Source organism: Microcaecilia unicolor, chromosome 14, assembly GCF_901765095.1.
Source record: "Microcaecilia unicolor chromosome 14, aMicUni1.1, whole genome shotgun sequence".
Lineage (NCBI taxonomy): Eukaryota > Metazoa > Chordata > Amphibia > Gymnophiona > Siphonopidae > Microcaecilia > Microcaecilia unicolor.
Genome location: NC_044044.1, coordinates 11,489,411 through 11,501,179, shown reverse-complemented (window position 1 = coordinate 11,501,179; position 11,769 = coordinate 11,489,411). Strand labels below are relative to the sequence as shown.

Here is an 11,769-nt window from a genome sequence, read left to right as displayed (position 1 = left end):
AAGTTCTGACCCTTGATGTACCCTATCCTGCCCCTAACAGATAACTGCAGTGAAGGCAGCAGTAAAGGATCAGTGCTTGCAGGCCACAGTGAGGCTGGGAGGGGGTACTACAGTAGTCTGCATCTTTTAGCCCCCATTGAGCCGTAGCTTTCTCTGCAGACCCTCAATATTAAATCCAAAACATATATTCGGCAATCACAGGTCCTCTTGGGATCTCCCACAACTGGTACAGAGCAGAGGCAGCACATTTCCCTATAAAACTTACAATGCAAAATTGTTTCTAAATTCAATCTCAGTATCAGGCATATTGTGAAGTAATAAAACTTCATTCAGGACCTAGAGCAGACCTCTAGGTCTGGTGTAACTTTCCAAACTTATATAGCAAGGATCCTACTCAGGAAAAGGCAGTACTGTAAATATGCAGAGGGCCCTAGATCATCAGTATACCTCCTGGGAAAACTGAACAAGCCAGATTAATACCTATCCTTACACAGAAACTCCATGGTCATTTTCAGCTGAAACTGAAAATATGGCCGAAACTGAAACCTGGCAGAGAGAGGAATTTGGGCCGGTGTCTGTCATAACTGAAACCAAAATTCAGTTGGCTTCCAGACTAGATATGAGGGTGAAGGATCATCTTGGTGTCACTCGGGCTGACCCTGCAGATGCTGGTGGACTCTCACTTCTCCCTTCTATTAGTTGGAATACTTGTCCAAAGTTCAAGAATAGAGAGATTGACTGTGTACCGCAGGGGTCTGTCCTTAGGCTAGCTCTTTTTAACATCTTTGTGAGTGATATTACAGAAGGGCAATCTGGTAAGGTTTGTCTCTTTGTAGATGATACCAAACTCGGTAATAGGGTGGACATCCCGGAAGGTGTGGATATCACGAGGAAGGATCTGGCGAAGCAGAGAGAGAGAGAGAGAGAGAGAGAGAGAGAAATGTTATCTAATAATAAATAAGGACCAACACTAGAATGAATCAACATATCCATAGTTTATACAAGCACTATAACAAAGTGATGTTATTTTATTACTATACAACACCATAGGGTTGCACAGCAGCATGAGAAAATAGATGTAACATTTTTCATACAGTGCCATATAGATACAGAGCTCTGTACATCTCACTTATCTGCTGGGGGATGGGAAGAAGTTAAAAAAAAAAATTATTCCAGTAGTGGTGTGCAGACAGAAACTTGTAGTTTTGTGTCATTTTCCAAATTGTTTCCAGGAATATCTGGTCGGTCTCCCCATTTATGTCATCACAGGAGCAACGTTGGGAAGAACGTGCACTATTCATGAAGAGTGTATGCTTTTTCAGAGTGGGCATTGTTGATTGCACACAAAATTCACACAACTTTTTTTTTTCTGCCCGTTTTCATTTGCTAATCACAAGAAACACTGGAAGTGCTAATATTTTCTATGTCATTTTAAATGAATTCACATCCCTCGTAGATATTTCCCTGTGCCCAAAGGTCTTACTTGATGCAATGAGGGTTAAGTGACTTGTAACAAGGGACCTCTAAGATTAGAACACTGGCTTTTCCTAGCTCTCAGTCTGCTCCTCTAATCACTAGGCTATTCCTCTACTCTGTAGTTCTTTAAAACTACACATCTCTAGAAAATTAACAGATATAGATTTTTATTTGTATAGAGCACTATGAAATTAATCACCACCACATACAAAGGAGTAACAATGTATACAACTATGGAAAGTAAAACAATAAGCTAATACAGAATGTTAGGGTGGTAATAAAAGAAAAATCAGAAAGCTTCTTATTAATTTATTTTATTTGTATCCCGCCTTTATCCAGGATGGGTAAAAAAAAAAAAATAAATAAATAATATATATATATATATATATATATATATATATATATATATAAACATGCATAATCTAGAACATAAGCAACAATAAAAGCAATAATAAAAACAGATTCACACAATCAGCTAAAAACAAACAATTATTACAATACACTTCATTCTTCCAGAAATCATACAGAATACAGCTGCAAGACTAATATACAGATTGAATAGATATACTAGTGTTTCAACTCGCCTAAACAAACTGCACTGGCTTCCCATAGCAAAAAGACTGCTTGTTTAGTTTTCCAAATCTTACAGGGCTTCACCTCTGAACTGGTAAGACCACTTTGCTAGATCTGGCCCAGTCTAACAGACTGAAACAACAACTAATACTAGCATCACCATTTCAAAAGACAATTTGAAATCCGAAGATTTTCAGCTCTCTATTCCCCGTACTTGGGAGTCAAAATATGAACTCTAGCTATTCCCATCAGAACGAAAAACAGCTACAAGTACCTCAGCTTCAGAAGAGGCTAAAAACCTCTCTCTTCCCAAGGACTGCTTCATAATAATTCATCAAGACTTCTTCCTAGTATCATCCATTGGATGAAGCTATCCTAGACCTGGTGCTCACAAACGGGGACAATGTTTCTGATGGTACAGTTGGAGATCAGTTGGCATCTAGCGATCAGTACAATATATGGGGTGAAATGCTTCTGTGTACGAAAGAAGACCGGGACTTGGGGTGATTGTGTCTGATGATCTTAAGGTCTCCAAAAAGGTAGAAAAAGCGATGGCCAAAGCCAGAAGGATGCTTAGATGCCTAAGGACAGGGATGACAAGCGGGGGGGGGGGGGGGGGGGGGGGGAAGAAGAGGTGATAGTGCCCTTGTACAAGTCTCTGGTGAGGCCCCATTTAGAGTACTGTGTGCAATTCTGGAGACTGCATATATATAAGGATATAAACAGGATGGAGTCAGTCCAGAGGGCAGCTAAAAAACTTGTTAAGCTGTCTCGGTCATAAAACATATAGGGCCAGGTTAGGAACCTCAACATGTATACGCTGGAAGAGAGGGGATATGATATAGACATTTAAATACCTCAGTGGCATTAATGTACAGGAAGTGAGCCTCTCTCAAATGAAGCTAAAGGTCACAAAGCTCAGATGGTGGGGAAAAGATAGCTTATGTGACATATGATCAGGCTAGAAGATGGAACAGTAATTTCTAGAAGTAAGGCATGAACTGATAGCTGATAGAAGTTAAATGTGGTTGGAATAGAAGGTAGATGATTGGTAAGTGGGATGTGCTAAGAAGGTAATTTCCTGCTTATTGTACGATTTGTACTAAAATTGTACACAAAAACAGTGAAGGTGACTCAATACAATGATCATACTGTATTGATCTGAAGAATTTACAGATCAGCAACACTGACTTGACACGACTGTGTTTCGGCCCACTGGCCAGCCTCAGGAGTTGCTAGGGTCTGAAAATGGCACGAAGTGCTTTAGATAGTGCCACACGCCTACACAAATAATGCTCTGAATCTTCAGTAGTACAAAAAGTATACATACGAGTGAGACCTATGTAAAGGGGGGCTGATTTACTTCCTCCAACCCAGGGAACTGACTTGGGAGGACGGGCATCTCTGTTTCTTTTCTGTATTTCAGACTTGCAATGAGCCTGTGCTTCTGAGCAACTACTTTACCAGTCTAAAGAATAAATTTTCTTTTATTTCACTTCTGAGTAGTAAATATTATTTATCATGTTAATATAAGGATACCAGGGTTGTGAGTGCTTCAGCTATAATCAGCTGGGGTATGGTGTATGTGAGCAGACCACTGAAAGGAGTGGTGGCCTGGTTCCAGTAAACTTGATAAGCTTCTGATTTAATGTTTGGATCGTATTGATATCACATTTCTAAAGTATAGAGTATTTGAATGTCATCTGCGTAAACAAATGTCTTCAATTCTAAAGTCTGGGCCAAAGTCAAGAAATGGGCCAGAAAAATATTGAAAAGGGTGGGGCAAGAGAACGTATTCCTGAGGAACCCCTGAATGAAGTCTAAAAGCATCAGCTATAGAAATGATTTGTAGTAGTAGTAGAGTCCTGAAAAGTAACAGTATAAACTATCTTCCATTTCATCTGCTGGTAAAAGTGTTTCTGAGCTTCAAGAACATATTTCTCGACCTCTTTCATCTTTGCTGCCTTTTAGTGGATAGTTGAGGGGTTCAATGGTTGTCTTCCTTTATTCAAAGCATAAAGAATCACACTGTATAAAAATTTTCATATCCATGTCATGTTCATTACACATCACAAAAGTCGTACTTGACTCTACTCATTTGTGCAAGAACCTGTTAAGTCCACTCACCTTAAACAGCTAGCTACCAAATCTTGGGTTCCCATTTCCATTTTGGTATCTCTATCAACCCCATTTGACATCTCATTTTGTTGGAATTTCTCACAGATAGAAGATATTCTGAACAGCACGATATCCAATTCTGTTAAAAACGGAAAGGATTTCTTGCTTACTTTGGTCGTTTAAACCATCCACACAATGGAGCTTGCTGCTGGGCCACAGAGGTATTTGTCTGCTCTTGCCCAATCACAAATCCTTCTTCCTTCACACGTGTAATTTTTGTTACAGTTAGCTTCCAGTTGCTATCATCATGCACAATGATCACTATTTATTAGGATTTACCACATTTTTTAAGGAATTCAATGCAAATTATGTTGACATTAACCCTTTAAATCAATTACAGCAGCAGTTAGCAGAAACAAAAATATTGTCCATGACTAGTGATTAATATATTAGGCAATTAGCTTTTCTGAATTTTGTTTCCTGTGGAGCTACTTCTTATGGACTTAATATTGCACAAAGTTAGAGGCACAATTTTGACAAAAATAAAGTCAGTAGATAATGAACTGCGCTATGAAAGAATACATCAGTAAAAAAAAAAAAATCTCAGTTTGTCCCTAAAGTTGCTTATCAGGTTTTTGCGCAATACCCATTCTTGTGTGGCGCGTTGAGCCCCTGCAAACATTTTGAAAAAGTTGGCTCCTACATAAGCAGCACAAACATTCATGTGGTGACAAGGGACCTCCTTCGGGAAACAGCTCACGAGGAACATGAAGCATGCAATGACTTCGAGAGCAGATAAGGCACAGTGGGAAAAGAATAATCTCGTAACACCAATAGCATTCTTAACCCTGGTACGACAATGCCATAACAGGTCTTTGTAAGCCACATTGAACCTGCAAATAGGTGGGAAAATGTGGGATACAAGAGCAATAAATAAATATTATTATTATTATTGCAGTTCGCAGCAGTCTTTCACATTTGTTCCTTCTCTCTTACCGTAGACCTAGGTTTTTTTTTATTAAATACCACGCCTCCGGCCACAATTAACCAAAAGACTGACAACATCTAGATCCCAAATAAACCAAGCAGAACGTTATCTTTTTCTACTTACCTCGCATTCGGAGAGGGAGTGGGTTCTTTAACAATAGCAGGGCCAGGTGCAAATTAACTACAGCTGTGGCGAAAGTGACGGTTGGACATCTGCCTTTCATGATTGTGTGTTGCTTTGGTGGGGGGGGGGGGTGTCTCGAGCTGAATGGCGGCTACTTCAGTAAGTAGCCCGTCAGTCCCTAAGCATTGATTTGACTCTCTAGAAGAAGCGAAGAATTTCTAGTATCGACCGGCTAACGTTAGAGTTCTGCTGCTCCTATTGGTTTAAAACGTGGTGGTGGTCGCGCGCGTCAGCTGCTGGCGCAGCTTCACGAGGACACAGGAGAGGAGAAGGGGGGGGGAGGAAAGGGGTTCGTGCCCGCCGATTGGCTGCTATCGCTTCGGGGTGGGGTTAAGCGAGGCGCCGATTGTACTGAGGTGTGTAGGGTAGGCGTTGTCCTTTACTTATCCTTTCCCCTTTGGGGGGGAGAGCTGCTAGGTGATTGGTAGGTGGTCGTGCTGCGGGCGGGTTTAGTTTGCCCCCGTTTCCTATGGTGGCTCGCGCTTGACTTGTGTGTGTGAGGGAGACGGTGGCGGGTGAGTGAAGGGTAGACTAAAAAGGCGGTTCTGGGGGTTTTTTTCCCCCCCCGTTCGCTGCTATGGCGAAGAAGCCTGCGAAGGAGCAAGACGAGGTGTGGGGTCGGCGAGTACGGGAGCTGGGCTCCAGCCTCTTCAACCGCCACTGCTTTGAGTGTGAGCAGCGGGGAGTGACGTACATTGACATCACCGTGGGAAGCTTCGTGTGCACCTCCTGCTCCGGCCTCTTGTGAGTATTACTTAATAAGAGTACACCGGGGTATTAATATTCGTCGCTGCACGCCTGCCTTGTGCAGCTTTGCTATGTCCTAGTGTTGCTTGTAATGGGGCTTATGTTATTCCTAGGTGTATTCCCACTTTCCCTATAACAGCAATGTAAGTATTAATACTACCGTGCTGTGTCCTTTCTGTGAGCTTTTAACAGTATTGATGACACCATAAATGACCGCAGGATTAAAAAAAAAAAAAACAATTGGTCCAGCTAATGTGCTTAGCTATTCGTACCCACACTTCCGGGATCTGTCCTACTTGCTGGTTACCTGAATTGATGGCTTACCTAACAACTCAAAAAAGGAAAAAGCAACAAACTTTGTGGGTTCCTAGTGCGAGTAACCAGGTGCCTGACGTCAGAATCCCTTTTGAGAACTATGAATGTACCCCCTGTAATCACGGGTCAGGAAGCTTGGGATACTGGTGGACCCCTCATTTACCTTGATATTTGAAGTTTATGCAAAATGTAAAAAACTGATTCTGTCATCTGTATTACAAAATAAGTACCTGAATATATGTAAACCGCTTTGAATGTAGTTGGAAAAACCTCAGAAAGGCGGTATATCAAGTCCCCCCCATTAGGGGATGGGGACTGAGCCCGTGGGAACGGGGCAGGGATGAGGACAGAGACAAACCATGCCCCCGTGCCACTGTCTGTTTTGAAGCCTGTTATTGAACTGGACTGTTATTTATGTTTGATGCAGATGACAATATTTTAATTTTTTGTAAACAAGCAAAAATGCTGGTCATAGCTAGCAAAATTTGCATGGGCGATCCTGTACATCCTGCTACCAGCACATCTTCTAAGAAGACATCTATTGCAGGAGGGACTGTGGAAGACAGGAGAGCTAGATCAGATACCGCATTCAATTCAAGCTTCTCCTTCTTACCTACAAATGCACTCAGTCTGCTGCCCCTCACTACCTCTCTACCCTCATCTCCCCTTACGTTCCCGCCCGTAACCTCCGTTCACAGGATAAATCCCTCCTCTCAGTACCCTTCTCCACCACCGCCAACTCCAGGCTCCGCTCATTCTGCCTCGCCTCACCCTATGCTTGGAACAACCTTCCTGAACCCTTACGCCAAGCCCCCTCCCTGCCCATCTTCAAGTCTTTGCTTAAAGCCCACCTCTTCAATGCTGCGTTCGGCACCTAACCCTTACCGTTCAGTGAATCCAGACTGCCCCAATTTGACTGCCCCGATCGGACCGACCGTTCACTTGTCTATTAGATTGTAAGCTCTTTGAGCAGGGACTGTCTCTCTTTGTTAAATTGTACAGCGCTGCGTAACCCTAGTAGCGCTCTAGAAATGTTAAGTAGTAGTAGTAGTAGTAGTAGACTGAATCCTGAGATTGTTGATGACTCCTTATTTATCCACAGATTAAAAAATCATATCAGTACTTCATAGGGTATAGTTCTACCCTCCAGGGCATACAGAACGGGTTGTATTTTGTACCCATGGACATTTTAACGGGGTGGGTTAGGATTACTTGCAGTAGTAAAGCCAGCTATTGAGGTTGGAAGGGTAGAGGGTGGTGATGGTGGGAGGGTTTATTATAAATGCTCATTGTTTTTGTTTTCTATTTGTAATTTATACACAACAGTTGCACAAATTCCTTTTTATACTTTAATAAAAAGGTTTAAATATAAAATCATAAATGTTTGAGGCTTCTGTAGATGAGAAGAGAGCCCGCGGGGATGGGGTCAAATTTTATCCCAGTGTCATTCTCTTAAGTATCAACTAGAAAATCTCTCTGCATATATCTAGAAGGCAAGTCTGATCACCATTTATTTATTTAATTTATTTATTTATTAGGATTTATTTACTGCCTTTTTGAAGGAATTCACTCAAGACAGTGTACAGTAAGAATAGATCAAACATGAGCAGGAAGCAATTAGAGCAGTAAAAATATTCGAACAATACAAAGTATGGCATGGTACTACTTGCAATGACAACACAATGAGGCATATTTTCAAAGCACTTAGCCTCCCAAAGTTCCATAGAAACCTATAGAACTTAGCCTCCCAAAGTGCTTTGAAAATATGCCTCAATATGTACTAGAACATTATAATTGGTAGTGAAGGGTAAGGCAAAGTTGTAACATATAGATGAGTAAGAAAGTAGGAAGAATTAGACAGTAAGGTGATTGATTTGAAGAAAGTTGCACGCGAGGTCAGAGAGATGGTTAAATATTATCTCAGCTAGGATAGGAGCGGATAAACATGTCCCGCTGCAGTATGTGCAGCCCGAGTCAATCCTTGTGTGTGAGTGAGATAACAAGTTAGTTACTACTTCTGTTAAAGGCTTGGTTGAAGAGCCAAGCTTTCACCTGCTTCCTGAAGTAGAGGTAGTCTTGTGTTAAGCGAAGCCTTTCAGGCAATGCATTCCAGAGTGTGGGGGCTATTCCGGAGAAGGCTCGCTTGCAGGTATCACCATGGTTTGTGTTGTGATAATATGATGGCCAGATTGCTCAAATGCCTTGGAATTTGGTTTTGACCACAAAGAGTTTGCACCGGTGCCAGTTAATTCAGAATGCACAGCATGATGACAGAGGGTTTCAAGTGAAGTGACCACATTACACTCTTTCTGCAAAAAATGCACTTGCTACCAGTTCCTTACAGGGCCAAATTTAAACTCATGTCTCTGATCTGCAAGGCCTTCAGAGGAAATAGACCAGAGTACTCAAATTATTCCCCTGTACACCATTGAAGCCTCTAAAGTTCTCTCAAGAAGTAGCTCCCACATTCTGGAACTCGCTCCCAGAGGGGCTGTGTATAACTAACGATTACTCCTACTTTAGGAATTGGCCGAAAGTCTGACTCTTCTTATAAGCCTTAAAAGGCTGTGGTGACTATCTAGTCAACACGTATCAGGACTAGTTGGCAAACAGGCCTTCTGATACTAGGAGGCATATTTTCAAAGCACTTAGCCTTCCAAAGTTCCATAGAAACCTGTGGAACTTTGGAAGGCTAAGTGCTTTGAAAATATGCCTCTAGGTGTGCGTACATATTTGGATTTAGCTCACTTGTATATACAATTTACCTTCAGTCTAGTTATCCATTTCTAGTCCATTGTTTTACTCATCTGTACTTACTAATGCCACCTATTAAGATGTTTCATTGTGAGTAACATGAATGTTCTATACTGTTTTAACGTGCATGATACAGTATTAGGCTATTAATAGAGCAATATTTCTAAATTTCTTATTGGTTTAATTATGCAATATACTAACATTTAACCATTTTACTATAACTATACCTGTGTAAGCTAGCTGCATCTACTGTACATAGCATTATTTTTTTATTTATTTAGATTTTGCTCACACCTTTTAAAGTAGTAGCTCAAGGTGAGCTACATTAAGCTACCCTGGGTATTTCTCTGTCCCTGGAAGGCTCACAGTCTGATTTTGTACCTGAGGCAATAGAGGGATGTGACTTGCCCAAGATCTCAAGGAACAGCAGTAGGATTTGAACTGCCACCTCTGGATGTCAAGATTGGTGCTCTAACCACTAAGCTACTCCTCCACTGTGTGAATCTGTTCATAAAATAAATCCTAATAAATAATATAACCACTTGTAAGCTCTCTCTCTCTTCTTATCCAGGATAATTGGTTGTCATACTTTGTCATCTTGAGCAGACAACTTACAAAATTGTATAGTATAAAATCCCCTCACCCAATATTTAGGATATCTGTTGTCCAAAGAGCTAGGATCCCTTATGTAACCTGCTAGACAGAACAAACTGTATGAGTGCCTAATGTTTTCATCAGAACTTCTTGTAATTACTTGTACCTTGCCAGACAGACCCAGATGCATGATTCTAGTGATTACTGTAGTATTAATTCTCCGAGGACAAGCAGGCCTCTAATTCTTGCAGATGGGTAATATGGGTCTGAATTGCTGGTCCGGAGCTTGTAACAAACTTAAAAAATAGGTCTTTGAGCGAGAGATGTGCTCTATTGCACATGTGCTAGTGCCTTCCCGCCCACTGCAGGAGTGCGGGACCAGCGGTTCTTTTCCACATTGAGGAGAGGACTAGTTTTTATCCACTCCTCACAGTTGGTTTGGTTGGGCCTTCCTCTTTTTTTTTTTTTTTTCTTAATACTTCTTTTGGAGTTTGCCTTATTTTATCCTTCCCCATATATTATTTTAGATAACTTAGAAAAAAGCCAATATTCTTTGTTTTTACCACGCTTGCTAGGCTGCATTTAGACCTGAGCTCCGATTGGGTTTTTCCCTTTTCTCGTTATTGGTGCTCTTCCTTTTGATTTGGCTATGGCTGTTTTTCCTTTCATGTCATCAAAAGCTCCCAGTGGCTTTAAGTGCTGGATTCGGTGCAACAAGACCTGCCCTGTCATCAATACCAGACCAGTCCAGACCAATGGATTATGTCCATCCACAAGAGGAAGGAGATGGAGAAAGTGGTCCAAGATTCTTCGCCCCTTAAGGGTATCATGCAGCCTGGAATGTTCAGTATTTTCTCTGTCTTCTAGTGGATAGATGTGCAGTTCGTCTTAGTGATGGCTAGCTTTCTCCTGTCCCAGCTCAGCTGGGAATGGTTGAGCAAGGGGTGTTCTGTTGCTCGAATTTGGGTTTGTTTCAGATGACACCCAGTGATACTGGGACCAGGGATATCGAGGTGGGAGGGGGGCCTTAGCCCAAGGTGGCGGGGCACATTTTGGTTGCCACCACCGTATATCTTGGCTGACGGGGGTCCCCAACCCCCGCCAGCTGAAGCACCACCACTGCCGCAAATACTTTGGCTGGCGGGGGTTCTCAACCCCCGCCAGCTGAAGACTTCGTCTTGCGCTGGTCAGCGGCAGCATAGCCGCATTGCCTGCCCTGCTCTGCCCTCTCTTCCCCGCACATCCGGCACACTCCTTTTAGAGTGGAGGAGTAGCCTAGTGGTTAGTGCAGTGGACTTTGATCCTGGGGAACTGAGTTTGATTCCCACTGCAGCTCCTTGTGACTCTGGGCAAGTCACTTAACCCTCCATTGCCCCTGGTACAAAATAAGTACCTGAATATATGTAAACCGCTTTGAATGTAATTGCAAAAACCTCAGAAAGGCGGTATATCAAGCCCCATTTCCCTTTCCCCTTTTCCTTTTAGTGAAACTGAGCATGCTCAATTTCACTAAAAGTAGAGTGCCAGACGTGAGGGGAAGAGAGAGCAGGGCAGACAATGCGGCTGCGCCGCTGCAGACCAGCACTGGACGAAGTCTTCAGCTGGTGGGGATTGGGGACCCCCATCAGCCAACCAGGGGGGTCCAGGCCCCCTTGGCCCCATCTAGCTACGCCACTGACTGGATCCTTCATCTCCCAGATAGGGAATACCTAGTGGTACTGGGTCCCTCTCCTCCCATCTCTCTCGCCTAGAGCCTTTGCAGCTCAGCGGGCTTGGATGTGGCACTATTTACTTCTGGGCAAGTATGTTTACTTTTTTCTGTTTACAGAGTCATCTGCATTGGCAAGGCAAGATATTCTTTTTATTTCTTTTCAAAGTCTCCTGGTTTATTAAACAAAAAAAAACCCCTAAGTCTGCTGCACATTTAAGCTCCGCGTTTTTGACTTTGGTTGTTGGTCGTTGTCCAGTGTTGGTTTGGTGGGGTTTTGGTCGGATATGGCTGTGGCCATTTTGGCAGGCTT

At 42.4% G+C, this 11,769-nt stretch overlaps 1 protein-coding gene across 2 annotated transcripts in view; it reads left to right on the top strand.

Moving 5' to 3' along the window:
- The first annotated feature begins 5,670 nt into the window (after positions 1-5,670).
- The window catches only part of AGFG2 (ArfGAP with FG repeats 2), a 103,786-nt gene continuing 97,687 nt past the window's right edge, over positions 5,671-11,769 (top strand). The window contains exon 1 of one of the 2 annotated variants that reach the window (XM_030187295.1): positions 5,671-6,082. In XM_030187295.1, the coding sequence (XP_030043155.1) occupies positions 5,916-6,082 (167 nt within the window). In that variant the 5' untranslated portion in view covers positions 5,671-5,915. The remainder of the gene's footprint in view (positions 6,083-11,769) is intronic. The other variant, XM_030187294.1, reaches the window with a different exon arrangement.